Here is a 17,996-nt window from a genome sequence, read left to right as displayed (position 1 = left end):
TGAAGCTTAGTACATCTCACCCAAAATCTCTCACTGTCTGAATCTCTCATCCTATTGCATTTCTCCCTTGGTGTTTTTTACATTTCTACGTGAAATTTCCCAAAAACGGCTTCGAGGTGCACACCACCAGGTCCAGAGGTACCTTGTTGCCGAGTTTGACGGCTCTGAGTGCCACGGTGTGCCCTCAACATGCACACGCGCACGCACACACACACACTTTTCAACTTATTATATAGATGATATCTCATGTTATTCTATATGAGAAAGGCAACACATTCTCAAAGTCTTCTAAACATCTTCTGTAACTATTGGACCTCCATCAAGCATTAAGATAGGAATTCATAATATTGTTTATTGACAATCGTTGTTTTGAGCTTTCATCAGAAACTGTCATTAATAAGTGGTTGTATCAATCCGCCTTGCTGCAATATTCAGAACTGTACCCGTGCCGGTGGTATACTCAGCAATTGCCTGATTCCATGATGTAACTGATGGTTAGCAGGGCAGGAGCTCCGTACCCAGTCTCTTCTTCTGATTTCCACTGGTTAGAAAGAAATCCATATGGACCAATGTTTTACCCAGGTCAGTGTTTATCCTGCTGCCAATCATTTGGTTGGTGGTGTTGGGCACTTGGTCGGAAAAAATTGGTACATATTCGGGAGTCTTTTCCACTTCTTTTTCATTGCCCTAAACAAAGTAATACATGCAGTATGAACATGCTAAGTAACTACAAGATATACAATGAAGCAAATAAGACGTATCTGGAGGTACTGTAAATTTGATAAGGTGCAAGAAGCCAGGTTCTGGAATTTAGGGCCTGATTCCTGTTCGTCAGCGGATGTCAGCTGCCTGCCCGCTTCCTGCACAGGGCGCCTGCAGATCTTAGACAACACAGAAGTGTCTTAGATCTGCGAGCACTTGCAAACTCATCTGACGGTCAGCGACGGTCAACGATGTTAATGCAAACCATCCATTTTCATGCCTGAGGGGCATCACAGCGTGTGAGGAGGGGGGGGGGGACGTCCATGCCGGGGCCTTTGGTGGACTCTTTGTGAGTCAACCAGAGTAAGGGCCTAAGTCTCTGGCTACTATGAGAATGTGATGACTGGTGACCAGTGTAAAAATCATCCAATGGCGAGCGTTGAATCAATGGCGAAGATATTCACACAGCTGCGAATAGATTTGCAGCCGCACACATCTATTGGCACAGCGGGCACATTAATTAGCAAGACGGGATTTCACTGTAGCAGGGTGGTGTCTACCTTAATGCTTGCTGCTGTGAAATTGATGCTGTGTGATCAGGCCGAATTTACCCACTAAGTCCCAGACCTCCGGCTTCTCGCACCTTATTACATTTACCCCTTAGTCACTCTAGTCAGTGGCGTAGCTATAGCTCCGCAGCCCCCGGTGGCAGGGAGGCACAGAGAAAGTGTGAGCGCCGGGGGTCTGCAGGGTTATAGTTACCCGCTGCTGTCTGCCGGTACCTGGCCTGCCGCCACGGTCCCGTCTCTCCCGGTGCCGGCTCCTGCTGCTATAATGAAAACTGACACTTAGAAAATGGCTGCCCCCATACTGCAGACAGATTCTTAAAAAACTGTCTGCAGTATGGGGGCAGCCGTTTTCTAAGAGTCATTTTTCATTGTAGCAGCAGGAGCCGGCGCCAGGAGAGACGGGACCGTGACGGCAGATGCGGCCGGGCAGGTATGGGCATGGGGGGGGGGGGGGGGGGTGCCGAGGTAATTAGGTAGTTACGCCACTGACTCTAGTCATGCAGATTGTATTTCGGAAGAAGTTATTGGATCAGAAGTGTATTGTCATTGCTTGTTACACTACAACCTTTGTCTTATACAAAGGACATGTCTTACCAGCGCATCATACTCTGCCAGGAAGCTCCAGTTTTCCTGCCTGTGAAAAAAAACAAAAAACAAGACAATTATTTGTGTGACATCAGTAATAGGGTAGAGTCCTGCTCTTGGCTGTCACGTTCACATACAGCGCTCATTCCCGGGTACGGGAATCTTTTTGGGCTGCACCCTTGGCGTGGAGTTACCTCGCACAAGACTTTTTTTCTAGCCTTCATATATTTTGCCATTTCCGGACAGTCCCAATAAGAACCACTTGGCCAATGGGTGCCGGATGACCTCCCAGCAGTTGGGATTCTGACAGTCACTACTATAACGTCAGAATCCAGAATCGACTGACAGGGGCTATTCTCCCTTGTGGAGGTCCATGACCCCCATAGAGGAGGAACAGAATAAGTGGCAAGCGCAGCGAGCCCCCAAGGGGCTTCGTTTTGTTCGCCCCGCTGTTTGAATCCCGGCAGTCAGGATTTCAACACCGAACTAATGTCTGACTGAATCCTGACTGTCGGCGTGCTATACCCCACCCAGGCCAATTTAGTCTACCCCTTTTCTACCTTTTGGTAACCCTCAACCCTTTCCGATCCTTAGATCTTTGTGAGGATATCAATATGGCTAGTCGTTAGTACACACAGATAGAACAGGTGGTCGGCTGCCGCGGGGCAAAGATGGCGTACATCACTGCCGCTGCAGCCATGATCTGCCTCTGAGGCACCTCAGAATTGCTGGGGCCCATCACAGTTGTCCCTCTAGACCCCCCATGTTGCTGGACCGGACCTAGACACTGTTAGAGGGTTATCTTAAACAGGAAACCCTTTAACCAGAATGGATTTGCCTATATACCCCCATGACTTGTTTGGCCTCCTCTGGCACCTTGCTGAGTGTACTCTCACACGTAACACAAGGGCCTCGTGCCTGGGGAAATGTATTTATTGACAAATGACAAATGACAACTGTAAGCGTCTAGAACAATAATCTGCGTGCCAGGCGCTGAGAAGCCATGGATGAATAGGGAGGTTCGGCTTCTGTTACGGGCACGGAATGTTGCCTTTAGGAGAGAGGATGCTGAAGCTTATGGCATAGCTAGGGCAAACTTGAGGAAAGGCATCATCCGGGCTAAACGTTCTTATAAATTAAAGCTGGAGGATAATCTGGAAAAAGCTGATACCCGCCGTTTATGGCAGGGCATCCGGGGTATTAGTAATTACAAAGCTGACAAGGCTAGTACATCCCTTCATCTAGATGTCTCCTCACTAAATGAGTTGAACCAATTCTACGCTCGGTTCGATAGAGACAATAGTGAAAGGGTAACTAGTATGCCTCCCCTTGGCCAATCTCTTGTATTAACATCTGCAGAGGTTTTCGCTGGTCTCGGTCAAATCAACGCGAACAAGTCGGCGGGACCTGATGGCATACCGGGACGAGTGCTGAGAGCTTGTGCTGAGCAGCTGACGGGGGTCTTTACAGACATTTTTAACATGTCTTTGTCCGCATCAGCTGTTCCTGCTTGCTTTAAAAGTACTGCTATCATCCCGTTGCCAAAAAATCCCAGGCCGATGAGCTCGAATGATTACCGTCCAGTGGCTCTTACACCGATAGTCATGAAGTGCTTTGAAAGGTTGGTGTTAGTTCATCTAAAGGCTGGTCTCCCCCCGTCTTTAGATCCATTCCAGTTTGCATATCGCAGCAATAGAAGTATTGATGACGCAGTTTCCCTGTTAATCCATACTGTACTCTCACATCTAGAGAACAATAATACTTACGCCCGACTGTTGTTTGTCGACTTCAGTTCGGCATTTAATACGGTAATACCATCTAGACTAGTTTCAAAACTGGTGGATCTAGGGATTAGCGGTCCATTATGTAACTGGATAGGGGATTTCTTAAGTGATAGGCCTCAAGTAGTCAGGGTAGGTACAGTGAGCTCTGATTCGATTAGTCTGAACACGGGAGTGCCGCAAGGCTGTGTACTGAGCCCGTTTCTATATTCTATTTTTACATCTGACTGCAAGGCGGTCTACAATTCTAATACCATCATTAAATTTGCAGATGATACGACATTGATTGGGCTAATTGATAATAATAATGAAATAGCATATAGGAATGAGATCCAGCATCTGGCGGATTGGTGCGGAATAAATAACCTCTTCCTTAATGCTAGCAAGACCAAGGAGATTGTAGTAGATTTTCGTAAGAAAAAATCTACCCCAATCATGCCAATACAAATTAATGGAGCATGGGTGGAACGTGTTTCCAGTTTTAAATTTTTAGGAACTCAGATTTCTGAGGACCTAACCTGGTCTACTAATATTAAATGCTTGGTGAAAAAGGCTCATCAACGCCTTTTTTTCCTTAGAATGCTGAAAAAACATCAACTGTCACATCGTATTCTGTTAAATTTTTACCGATGTGCAGTTGAGAGCATATTGACCAGCTGCATTTCTGTTTGGTATGGAAATTGCACCACTGCAGAAAAGAAACTTATACAGAGGGTGATTAAAACGGCCCAACCTATAATGAGCACTACACTCCCTTCTGTCGAGGAGATTCAGAGTAAACGCTGCTTACGTAGAGCGCACAATATTTTAAAAGACCCAACTCATCCAGCAAACGGATTATTTGTATTACTACCGTCAGGCAGGCGGTTTAGGTGCCTACGGAATAGGACGACTAGGTTGAAGAATAGCTTTTTTCCAAGGGCTATTGTTAATTTAAATCGGGAACGTAGCTTGGGTGGGGGGTTATTGGGTTTTTAGTATTCATTGTATAAATTGTATGGACTTCTGTTTTTTTATAGTATGGCTGTATATGGTTAGATGCTAAATTGAATTTTGTTGTCCTAAATTAGGATAATGACAATAAAGTTGTATCTAATCTAATACGCGGTCTGCGGGTGCGTCATTACTTAGCAATGCTCTGCATGAAATAATGCAACGTTATGGGGCTCATTCCGAACGGAACTCGTCAGCCTCACGTGCTCTCTCACTGTGTGCACCAAACTATTACTATTACAATTACTCAGAGGCGGAACTACCATTGGTGAGGCAGGTGAGTACTAAGTGCTGCATGGCATATTGTGAACTTGGGTTTGAGTGGAGGATGGGGCCCAAATCTTTGCACCTGCGCCAACCACCCACAAGTTCTTCCACTGCAGTTACTTGTATAGCGCCGCCATATTCCGTTGCACCTTAATTAAATACAGATAGCCAATACAATAGTTTGCAAGTGTGTATCTAGTTTTAGCTGTCATCATTTCTAGGCAGTACTTGCTCAGCACTATGGGCTGACTTAGACCAGTTTCAGACCCATGTTTGGGCTACCCCGTATTCGCAATGTCCACAATGCGCATGCGTGGTACCCGAGCGGCTTCGGCAAATAGTTCTATTTGCAAGCAGATCGCAGTGTGAGTGACAGGGGGTGGGTGTGAACCCTGGCCGTTTCATGGGCGTGCCCGCAAAAACAGTGGGCCCGCCCAATGAAATGCTGCGAGTGTCCAGGAAAACACAAGCGTTTTTAAGCCTGCTAGGGGCGGATGAATGACACCAGTGGCCGGTCGGAAGCTGCTGAGTTAGCCCTGGGCTACACGGCGGCTGCAAACAGCAAGGACCAGAGGAAAAGTTATTTGATGGTAAGTACAGTTACTAAACTTGCCCTATGTGCCCACATCCTATTACCATCGAGACAGTTATGCCCTTGCGGGCACGGACTGAGGGCGGGATGTTCTAACATCTGCAGCCCTCTAAGGCCCCCCTTTGCGATTCCCTCCGCAGCGCTGACACTGCGGAGGTGGGTTAGAGAATACAGAAGTGGCATATGCACACAAGATCTATTCACAAAATGGACTTAAATGCAACTCTGTAACTATTATTTTCAGTGGATGCAAGTGTTTTATTTGGGGTAACACCTACATCAGCTCTGTGCCCGTTATATCCAGCAGTACCTGTACCAGGAGCAGAAATCTGCAGTATATTGCCCCAGCAGTGCTTTCCTTCAAAAGGCATTGTGATTGTGAGACTGTATCAATTGCACTGTATACAGGCCGCTTAATATAGCAATGAAAAATAATTCCCTTCTATTCCTGCTGCGATACATTTTGGAACCTCGCTGCCAACACTGATAATTATACCTCTAAATTGATAAGATAATATGAATAATCATATGGTAAAAGTATCTAAATGTACATATAATTATCACACACGTGGGAAAAGTTCTAGGATCCAAGTTTGCAGTGACTATATATATGCATACCTCCCAACAGTCCCGATTACAGCGGGACAGTCCCGATTATCAGGGCCTGTCCCGCTGTCCCTCCAGCGGCTGGCAGTGTCCCGCGGTGAGGGGGGGCTGTTGGGAGTCCCCCCTGTCGGCTGCTAAGCAGCGGGGAATAAACGCTGTGCGCATGCGCACAGCGTCTATTCCCGCAGCCAGGGGGCTGGAGGCATGGCTAGAGGCTCACAGAGCCTCTGGGTCATGCCCCCATAGCGGCAAAATGGGGGCGTGGCCTCGCGGGAGAGCCGCGATTATAGGACACACCCCGGAATTAGGCCACGCCCCCCAAATTTTTCAACGCGCCTGCGGCGCGCAGCAGCTACATCCCGCTTCAAGGACGTCAGAAGTTGGGAGGTATGATACTGTATATATAAGATTTTACAGCAGGATTTAAATTGACAATTTTTTTTTTTTAAGTCAAAACCAGGTGGATTTTAGAATTTTTTTACTAGACAGAATTACCCCTCCCTTTTGGCACCTGAATGACACACCTCTGATTGAGCAGCTTACCAACAAAAGGATTTTAGAATATAAAAGAAAGTGCTCACCTATTGCATTCAATAAACCCCGCCTCACTCTCACAACAGATACACACACACACACACACACAAACACACACATCATGTTTTGTTGTTCTTGGGCGTTGGTTGTTGTCATTGTCAATTTCTGGAATTTGCTTAAGAAGGAGTCCCCCTAATAAGGAATGGGTGATCATGAATAGGCCCCAAGGAGAGACCAGAATCTGCACACATTAGTGATCAGCAGAGATCCCTGCTGGTCATCTAAGGCAGGGTTGCCGACTTTATAATTCTCCTCTCCGGGAGAAGCCCGGAGAGGAGAGTTTCAGCAGCCTCCCAGGGGCGGGGCTTAAGTGTGACATCACTAAGCCCCGCCCCCATGGTGACAAACTGACAAATTCATGGATCTCCGTGGAGGGGGCGGGGCTAAAATGACACGATTGTCATTTTAGCTCTGCCCCCTCCTCTGAGACCCGAGGATTGCGATCCGGGGCGCAGAGGGGGGGGGGGGTCCCCCTGAATCCGAGAGGGTTGCCCACCCTTCCGGGGGGCCTGGAGGGGGTCCCGATTTTCGGGAGACTCCCGGCCATTCCAAGAGAGTCGGCAACTTTTGAAACCCCGGCACCCTAAAGTATCAGAATATTTTTTCACGGCACCCCTAGCCCAAAAGTTGGTTACTAATTTCCAGAAAAATATAAAAAAAGTTGTGATTTACATGTTTTCCTTAGGTCCACTTATGTGGATTCACTTCTGTTTCCCCACATATTTTATAATTGGAAGCCACGAGCACTGATTTTGCCTATTTCATTATCCCTAAATAACTTGAATTGGCTCTGGACCACCAACCTGAGGCACCTCTGCAAGTGCTCCAAGGCATCCCAGGGAGCCTAGGCCCACAGTTTGGGAACCACTGCTCTATCATCATCAACGATTTCCCCAGAGCTCCCCGGAGCTCCAGGACAAACAATAACTTTTGCTAAAAGTGAAAAGCTGGGTACGCAAAATTAGAAGTTTTTAAACGATGTGCACGATAACAATATCATTAACGTTAACAATGCACGCAGGTTGTTAGCGATGTCCTCCATCGTCCGTACTTGCAGTCAGATTTTGCCTATGCCACTGACGACTAGGTGCATACCGTTCACTGTGTGCAAACGATAACGTCAGACGATAATCATCTCATTTCATAAAAGAAGTTGGTCACTGGTAAAGCAAACATTATATATCTTTATCTTTATTGTTTGTCAAGTGGTTCAGTGTGTATGCACATTCTGGAGCTACGGGGAGCAAGTGAAATCATTAACGATATCATTGCCTGAGCATATCACATACGAAGAGTGATAAACAGCCAGCTCCTAACTGGCATGTTACAGTCTGGGTTTGAAAAAGGACAGGTGTCAGCTGATTGGTTGGCTGTTTATCACTCTATCACTTTTTGAAGCTTGATACATCTGGCCCATAGTGTGTACACACTAGACGATATGCATGAAAATAGTTAACGAGATCTTGTATATCGTTAACAAAAGTCACCTAATGTACCAGCTAGAAAGGTAAATGTTCTATTGATTACTGATGCAAACAAATAAAGGACTTACCATTGCTTTTCGCCTCGTTTCTCAGCATTCACAAACTCTCTCCATACCTGGTCCTGCCGGACAGCGTCGCCCCAGGTCTGTCTCCCTTTCTCCCGATCAGACAGCGACGCGACTTGTCGTGTCCCAGGAAGTGACTTATTTAAAGAGACAGAGGAAGTTGAGGCTAGTTTTGTTGCAGTCCTGTCAGGTATCCTGTAGCCGGCGGATGTGGCTCTTCTGATAGACATACTCCGCCTCCCGCGCAGATTATAATCCTATAATAATATAACAGTGGTATATCTGGGAACAAGGCTTGTTGTCTCGTGTGATCTGATGTAAGCGGGCTCCTGGTAATTTTCCTTAATGAAGGAATAACTTTCTCATTCCCTTTCTGAATGAATATCCGTTTCTCTCCCTGTAAGAGACAGGCAGTGCAGGGAGCGACGGTGGAGATGGTTACTTGTGTTACTGCTGTGTTGTTGAGGATGCAGTAAATACCACAGAGAGATACTCACACACTTTCCAGTCTGTTTACCGTAGCCAATGGCAACCGGATCAACCTCAGTAATCATGAATAGGAGAACAAAGGAGCCAAGCAGCCAAGCAGTGCTGGCATACACTTCACAGGGATGTCCGATGGAGCAAGGCCTGGGGGAATAAATAAGTCATGTCTGGCTATAGAATGCTCTGTGCATCAATAGTTTTCTCTCTTCCATTGAACATAAGCCTGCAGTATGTGATTATTGGTAAATACTAGGAGCATTTGTTTAATATAGGGGTTCCCAATCTTTTTCAAAATCAACGCACCCTAGAGTATCAGAATTTTTCCAAGGCACCCCTAGGCCCCCCAAAATATATATAAAATTAAGTAGAATGTATTTATATGTGCATCTTAGGTTCAGTTATGTGGTAAAGGGCAGGATTTGGTTCTGATTGTACACATTTTATGATTGGCAGGCACCAGCACTGGTTTTGTCCAGAAATAATTGATCATAAATAATTTGAATTGGTCCTGGATGACCAACCCGAGGCACCCCTGCAAGTGTCCCGAGGCACCCCAGGGAGCCACGGCACACAGTTTGGGAACCACTGGTTTAATATCATCTAGGACGAGACATATTAACTGAAGTGCAAATATGCTCCAAATCCGGAGCTGTTGGTCTGGTGACATGGGGTCATACGATGAGAGATTCAGAAAGTGAGAGATTTGGTAAGAAATCTCCAGTTTTTTTAAGGCTGCAATCATTCACCCTGCAAAACCAGTTTGATTTTGAAGTGTAAATGATTGCCGCTTTAAAAAAAAACCTGGAGATTTCTTACCAAATCTCTCACTTTCTGAATCTCTCATCCTATTACATTTCACCACAGACATCTATTTAAATAAATGTGCAACTAACACAAACATGTCCATCATTAATATGAGATGCAGCTAATGTACATTTTTAGGGAGACTGGCTTAGGGATGGCCATCAATGATTTTAAATAGTTTTACCATCGATGAGGAAGAACCAGATGATTTCCTATTATCGATGTTACAAAGCTACTATTTTTTTGTTTTCTCTGCCCCCAACACCCATGAAGCCCCACCCCCAGGCTCTGATTGGCCTGCAGCTCATTTAGCAATAATGCAGGGGTGACTATCGGTGTATAAAATCGTCGATGGTTCCCTTACAGATGGGTTTAAACTATCGAGGTTATTTATCGATGTTCCATTGATGGAATTCATCAGACAGGGCCAGATAAACCCCTTCAGTGGTGGAACAATGGGGCAGATGTATGACCATTCGTTATGGGGGAGAAGGGGTATCAGCGCACGTTATGTGCACTGATACCACTTCTCCTCCATGTATGATGGAGCTAGCGTGCGGTAAAGGACATAGGCGCTATGCGCCGCTGTCCATATCGGCGCTGCTATCTAAATGATAGCAGGCCGAATGTATGAATGGTCAGCATTGCATGATGCTGGTTTTGGCTTCGCCAGCAGCAGGCTGGCGAAGCCCTATCTAAACAGCAGGGACAACGCTGTCCCTGCTGTTAGCTCTGGCCAGGGCCGGTGCTATGCACCAGAGCGCCCCAGGCGGGGCGGGGGGGCACCCCGGCGCTCAATCCCTTACCCGCTCCAGGGGGGCCACCTGCCGGATCCAGTGATGTGGCGCATGGTGCTGTGACATTCCGGGGGGGGGGGGCTTGCCGTGCGATGCGGTGCCCAGCGAGGGGAGGGGGGGTGTCTGGCGCCGTGACATTCCAGAGGGGGGAGCTTGGTGGGTGGCGATGCTCCCCAGGGAGGGGGCGGCTTGCTGGGTGATGAGGCGCGGTTGGGGACCAGCTCCAAACTGCGGCCGGCGCCCTAGGCAAATGCCTAAGGCTGCCTAGTGGTGGCGCCGGCCCTGGCTCTGGGCTGCGCTGGGGATCTCGCGTGAGTAGCGAGATTCCGCTCATGCCCAGTGCAGCCGGCCAGGGGACAGGAGACAGCGCATCAGTGTAAACTCCAGGAGGGGACATCACCGGAGGGGGGAGTTAGCGCTCCCCCGCTTCAGCAGACAAGATGTTAATACATCTTGTCGGTCTCCCCTCGCTAATGAGGAGAAGCAGTAGGTATTATAGCGGCGCGATAAGCACCGATATAATACATCTGCACCAGTGTGTTTTATAAAAATAAAAACACACCTCCCACGGTGTGTTTTTTAATGAGTGGCGTGCAGTGGGAAGTGCAGGGCGGAATCGGTATCCCCATATATCATTCGATAGTGATCGGCTTGCGAACGGATTTGCAGCTAATGGATATTTTCGAGTCGACCACTGACGGCCGAAATAGTTTTGGTTGACACATGAAATAGGTCGACATGGCTAAGGTGACAGGGTTGGAAAACCAACACAAGCATTAGGTTGACAATGGTAAGGTTGAAGGTCAAAATTAGATCTCCAGATTCCCCCAATTGTCCCTCCAAAGGGAATTACCACCCACGGGAGTGGTAGCGGGAGGTACAGATTCTGGACACAGATGCCTGCCCAACTCAGTGTGTATATTCCCCCTACCTCTCGGCCCAGCCTGGACCTGGCTGTGTCCCCGTGGCTGCTCCTCTGGTGCCCCCTTATAGCTGGAGCCAGGCAGCCAATGACCCCATTGCCTCCAGGATCTCACCCTCAGCCTGACTCCTCACAGCACCACTCTACCCTGACCAACTGCTCGTTATCAACTGTCTTACACCCTGGCACTGCTCAGTGCTCATATGACCTGCCGCTGACCTCCTAAACAGCTACAGAGGCTGTGGTCTGCCTGGGTAATGCCATACACATGTGCTGTAGCTAGGTGGCGCTGTATGTAATATTATTGCCCTTTTAAATCCTGCTTCCAGAACTGCCAACCCTAGGGGTCATTTGTAGGTGCAAAATGTGTCCCTGCAGGGCATATGCCATTTTGTGATTTCATGCTATGCTTGGTATACGGGTGTGGTATGTTAGGCGGGCATTTATAATGTTGACCTGCATCAGGATGACGAGAGAATGTTGGACATGGTCATGCCGATAATATGCTAAGCGTATTGATATTTATCATGTCCACAAGCAATAGATATTGACAGGGCCCCATCAGGCGGGTGCTGCATGGACTAGTGCCAGCCAGAAGGAGTCAGAGGGGGGTCTGCTCCTGGTTCCTATTACAATCATGGCTCGCCGCACAGTGGGCCTGATTCAGATTATCCTTGATCTGCAAATTAGCACAGCGACCAACTCTGAATCGGGCTACTCGACCACATACAGCGCCATCTCCCGCCACATAACTGCCCGCCCCTGGTCACTGTGATTGACCGACCAATGGCTGTCCAATGGTTACTAATGCCCCTTCGCACATGCCTCTTGGCCGGCTGATCCTCATACCGCCAACATCTCTGATTCTGACAGCCTGGCGCAGTGGCCGATCACAGGAGGAGAGAAGTCAGGAGGCAGCAGCACACAGTCTGTCACTCTGTTCTACTGGGATCAAGCGGAGAGCACTGTGAGCTGGTGGCAGTGGGCCTAATTCAGCCCTGAACCGTAAAATGCAGAAATCACTATGGGCAAAATGTGATGGCATTGTAAGAGACGAGATGGAGATGCAGTGTTGCATGGTCCGGGCCATTTGCAGGGCGGGCTGCGGTGGCTGCGTGACGTTATATTTCAAAACATGGCGGCCCTGCAATGGGCTTCCTAGCTCAGCTGCACAGCCAGGAGGCTGCTCTTGGCATGCACGATGGTCTTGCCCTGTGCTGCCCGACCCAGCACATAGTTTTGCGATTATTCTCAAACCAGCAGCTGGGAACATTCCTGTTACTAAAGAAATCACCAGAAATGACTTTGACTAAAAATTTGCACCCTATTACATCTCGCCCCACATTAGGGATTGTCATCGACTATCGATGTTCCCAAAACATCGATGGTTGGGACCTAGTGCTCGATGTTTTGGGCATCGCTAGCGGATGGTCGAATAGTTTTATGCCATCGATGGATGGCTTCCGATGGTAAAAGTTGGGGGCGCATGCGCACTGCGTACGTAGCTGCAGGCGGCCCGCCCCGCCGGGAGGTGTGCGCATGCGTAAAAGAAACTTAAACTGGATTGATGGCTAAAGTTTCTTCTGCGCATGCGCGCGGATCCGACCGAGCAGGCTGCCCGCAGCGACCCTTCCCGTTGCTCTGCGTATGCGCGGCTAAGCGATGGCAGGAACCATCGATGGTGTGAGATAAAATGGTTTATAGCCATCGATGGTTCCTGCTCTAGAAGCCATCGATGGCAACCATCGATGGGGGATGTGCCGATGGCCATCCCTACCCCATATCCCGCACTTCCCACCACTAATCTCCCAGTTGACGTATTAGTGTCGGCTTTATCTGTATTCACCACTGCCTGGGCACCACATATAGCATAGTTCTGACATAAAGGAAACGTTTTACCACAGGTGCAGAATGCTGGAGGCGATAAGTGGAGAACATAATGTAAATACACACCCATCTGTTGGTCTTATCTGCATGTGTCACTTCTTACTAATGATGATTTGTGTTTGGCCAGTAGATGGCGCCCTTTTCTTAGGTTATGGACTACAAGATATTAAGGTGACTTCTAAACGGCATCTGTAATTTCATAGTCATAGTGCATGATTCACACCTGAGAAACACCACCTGTTTCCCCACTGCGCAAATTCCCTCAATATCATGCAAATTGGCCCGTAACTGACAAGTATGGATCGGCCCCTTCCATAGGCGTGCACACATTGAGAGTTAGGGGTGCACAGGCACCCCCTAATGCTGTGCCTACCCTTATAAACACCTCCCTGCCGCTAGCAATACCAGCAATACCTTTTACCAAAGTATTTTGCTATTTACAACTGTATTCCGTTAAAAGAAGCGCCCATCAATCAATTATGTGTATTTTGCATTGTTAATTGTACTAGACCATTGTCATATCACTACAAACCTGCGTCCAGGGCTAGCGCTAGCTGCACAGCAGCGGATGCAGAGCAGGGAGGCACCGTGCTGGAGAGGCGCTCTCCCTACTCTGCTAATCGTCTGCTTTCAGGAGCCGCTATTGCTGCTGGCTGTCAATGTTCCTTTCAGCGCTGGCAGCGTGAAACATGAAATGTAAGGCCGGTTTCACACACTCTGGCTCCTGCCGGACGGTGAAATCCCGCACGGCCAGGGAGCCGTGCGGCACACAGTAGTTGTGAATGGACACTATTGTGTCCATTCACACGGGACGGCCACGTCCCGGCTGCACGGCTGCAGCCGGATCCCACCACTGGAAAGAACGGCTGCCGGGCTGTGGCCATCCCCTCCATGATAAACTACTGTGTGCGGCACGGCTCCCTGGCCGTGCGGTAATTTCCCATCCGGCAGGAGCCGGACTGTGTGAAACCGGACTAAAGGTGCACCCGGCTCCCTTCGCAGCTCCGGCGTTAGCAGACACGTACCTGAGCAGGGCTGGCCGGGCCATTACCTTATGCAGCAGAAGTGCAAATAGCCAGCCAGCCAGCCAGCAGAGGGCGCTGGCCAGCTCAAGTCAGACAACATGCTCCAAGTGCAAGGCAAGCTGCCTGCCTGACACTCGCTGGTTTCACTCGGGAGGAGCTGATGGACAGAGGAGGAACTTTCCAGCCTGGCTAGGGGTGGTCTTTTTCCTAGCTTTTCCCTTGCATTCTTCCTGTATTTGTAAAATAGTTAAACTCTCCTGTGCTGAATGCAGCCAGCCTCCGAGATGTATGTATCACCTGAGAGCTGTATGAAGCTGGACAACAGGTTTGACAGGCAGGACAGGAGGACTACAGGTCCCATCATGCCCTCATAACTTACATCAGGATTGTAATACTGCAGCTGATATATCCCTCTGCTGGTCATCTTACACCACCTGCTGGCACAAGCAGCCTGCCGGCAGCCATGTGCCAAGTTTGAGCATGTGCGCAATGCTGTTAGCCTGAATATTTATATGTACATATGGATATTATTTGTTTTACGACATGGCATGCGCATTCAATCGGTATTGTACGGTATATTGGGGCAGATGTATTAAGCCTGGCAAAGAGATAAACTGGAGAAAAAGTGGGAGGACACAACACACCAGCCAATCAACTCCCAACGGTCATATTTCAAACACAGCTGATTGGCTGGTGCGTTATCTCCTTCCACTCTATCTCCACTTTATCTCTTCACCAGGCTTAATACATCTGCCCCATTGTCTTGCGGTTACATGACATGTACCCGATGACATTGCCACCGTCAGATGCCACGTTATGCCCTTTATCTGTTGGAGTAATAGTTCTGCCACTTGCCATGCTTGTTGAGATGCCGCTGAGTGTCTCTAGAGGTATCTATGTAACCTTACCATGCCTTTAGTTGTGAAACCACTTGCTGTCAGAATAGTGCTAAACCGCAACGTACACACCACATACTGTATGGAAGTATGGTACCATAACCCATACGGACTGGGAATTGCCGCTGTCTCCTGCTTCTCTGCCAGCATGCATACCCTGCACTGGTCATTATACACCTATGCCGCCCATCTATCTTTTATTTTGTTGCAAACAATATTGAACCGTTCAGGTACTACACTAGAGCAGCATCCATGATAGTTATTGGTGACAGTCCCCATATGTATGACCGCAAGCTCTGGTGCTCACGGAGCACTTTGTGATGTCTAACTTTTTATGATACATCTGTTTGTTTTGTTACCAGCCGCTGCTACATTGTAGAAAAGTAGCGGTTTTGGTTACACACAGATACAGTGTGACCAGTTTGTCTATTGTCAGGGGGTTCCCAGTGTATATATATGTATATGTACATACATTTCACTCCCACACTGGGGTGGCTACTGACTGTCAGATGCTGTTGGACACTGGGTAATCAGATGCTTTTGTCGGTGTTTGAACTGACATGACGCAATTTGTCTTGTCTATTTAAATAGACAAGACACCTGAGGAAAACTGCGTTGTGCAGTTGAAACGGCTGCTGGGCCATGTGTGTAGCCATAAATAAAACTACATTGGAACCGGTCCTGTCGCTTTCTGTACAAAGGGTGGGGTATATATATGTGTGTGTATGTGTATATATATGTGGGAGGGCCATAGTTGCCTACCCTCCTGCATTCTGCAGGAGACTCCCTGAAATAACAGAAATCCCCCTCTCTCCCTCATTAGTATAACAATCTCCCTCATTTCACCTAGCCCACATTACACTGTTATATTTTTGGGGAAAAAAAGGAATGAGAGACAGATACATTCATTTATTCATACATGTGGTATATTTTAATAAGTGTGTTTTTAATAAATGTATTTTTACCTTTACCTGTTGCTTACTAATAGGTAAAAGCGCGGTTTCACACCTCCTTTTCTTTCCATATATTGTGTTTGGGCTTGACACCCTTACTTACGAAACCGCTGCTCTAGCAAAGTCACCCATTTATAGGTGCCCTCACGGGACACTTTGTGCCCCACCCCCTTTTTTTTTCTCAAGTAAGGGGACATAAGGCATTGGGATTTCCCCTCTCCTTATAACTGAAATTGGGACCTTTCTTGTGTACCATTATCAGCATCTATTGGCCTTCATTAATTAAATATCCAACTTGCAGAAGTTGTGGCAGTGGATACTTAAATTCAAGAGCAATTCAGCCAGTGGCGGCTGCTACCTCTGCAGAAGAGGGGGACTGCCACAATGCGGGCCCCACCACCTCCGCTGCTGCCGTGCTCCTGGTTCCAGGCCCTACTGCTGCCGCTCCTGACTACCGGTCTTGGGTCCCACCGCAGGGCCAGCGCATGTTCAGTAACTTCTGTACTGCGCATGCAATGGCCCCCAGTCTTTATGCAGAGTCCCAGGTCTGGCACACGAGCAGTATCGTCCTCATACTGCGCATGTCAGAACCCGATTTTTATGTGCTGCAGTTCAGCGGTCCATATAGAGACATCCCCAGGGCCGAACTGGCCATCTGTCAAATGCCAGAAGGGCCGATGGCCTTGTGGGCAGATTTTGTGCATCCATTTCTCAGCCGCTCAGCGCTTTCAGCGCTGCCTCCTGGTCTTCACTGTGCTGAGCCTCAGGGGACCAGGTAATTTACATATTGATGTCATGACGCTGCACCTGAGCTGCCGGCGTAGCCTTCAAGTCTGAGCAGCGCCGGTGGGGGGAGCTGAGGGGCCGGCCATGTGACCGCGACCATGTCAGTAATTTCCCACAGGCGGGAGTATCTGAACGGCACTGCGGTGGGGTGCTATCTTAGCAGAGCAGAGCCAGTCATCACGTGTGGTGGGATCTGTCCTGCCTGCCTGCTGTGTGAGTGCTTGTGAGTGTCCTGCTCTTGTTCTGACTCCTGCCTCTACCCTACACACCTCTGATTTCTCCCTGCTGTGGCTACTGAACCTGCACTGCAGAGCAGACTCACACTTCACTACACACAAGGTAAATTTGCACCTAGCCAGCAAGAATAATTGCCATGGCCCATAATGTTTAATGGGCATGCAATACTTTACGTTGTGTGCCACCATGTGCAATGGCACCATGTGTAATGTTATGACACACATTACTGTGTGTGTCATAACGTGTAATGGGCATTATTAAGTTGTGTTCAATAATGTGTAATGTCTACTTTTTGTAATGACATGCCTTTCCATGAGGCCATGCCCCCTTTTTGCCATGCAGATTTGCCGCGCAAGGGTCCCGTCTTCTACAGGTGGGCCTGTGTGCTCAAAATCCCAGGGCCGATTTCTGGTCCCAGTCTGGCCCTGGACATCTCAGAGGGAGGGAACACCTCCCAATGGGACTTTCTTGGGTGACTGGCAGGTCGGACTTCCAATAGGAAGTCGCTGCCAGTCACAGGGAAGCCAGAGCAGTCTCACAGACTTCATCTGGCTTCTCTTAGGCAGAGAACAGTAGTGGATTTACCTGGAGGGTAAAAACCGCCACTGAATTCAGCATTGTTAGAGGACAATCATTAGCACTGCTTCTGAAGTACAGTAGCTGTGAAACTTACCACTGCCGGATCTGTACAGTGCACATGTGACCTAAGCTCATACATGCATAGCACTGCAGGGAATGAGGTTACCGAAGGGGGCAGAGGGATCTGATTAGCAGGGCCGGCCTTAGGCATAGGCAAACTAGGCAATTGCCTAGGGCATTTGGAATGCCTAGGGGCATCAGCAGATTCTGCTGATTAAAATGATATGCAGCATGCCTATATTCTGTGTGTATGAAATAGTGTATTCATGGAAATCACTGTAACATAGCATTCCGTATGCAGGTACAGCCACAGTCGCACACAGAAT

General features: G+C 48.3%; 1 protein-coding gene across 2 annotated transcripts; it reads right to left on the bottom strand.

The window, feature by feature from the left end:
- Positions 1-326: 326 nt before the first annotated feature.
- CIMIP5 (ciliary microtubule inner protein 5) lies at positions 327-11,414 on the bottom strand. Of its 2 annotated transcripts, XM_083178551.1 has the most exons (5): positions 11,257-11,414; positions 8,736-8,868; positions 8,242-8,495; positions 1,866-1,905; positions 327-687 (listed from the first exon to the last, which is right to left on the bottom strand). In XM_083178551.1, the coding sequence occupies exons 2-5, from the start codon at positions 8,790-8,792 to the stop codon at positions 496-498; spliced, it is 543 nt and encodes a 180-aa protein (XP_083034677.1). In that variant the 5' UTR covers positions 8,793-8,868; positions 11,257-11,414; the 3' UTR covers positions 327-495. The 2 variants fall into 2 exon arrangements, with proteins under 2 accessions (XP_083034677.1, XP_083034678.1); XM_083178552.1 differs by lacking the exon at positions 11,257-11,414 and having other exon boundaries at positions 8,242-8,635; positions 8,736-8,870.
- Positions 11,415-17,996: the final 6,582 nt, after the last annotated feature.

The sequence above is a fragment of the Crinia signifera genome, chromosome 3 (genome assembly GCF_055691185.1).
Source record: "Crinia signifera chromosome 3, ASM5569118v1, whole genome shotgun sequence".
Lineage (NCBI taxonomy): Eukaryota > Metazoa > Chordata > Amphibia > Anura > Myobatrachidae > Crinia > Crinia signifera.
Note: the sequence above shows the minus strand (reverse complement) of the source record. Positions and strands in the feature narration are given on the sequence as shown.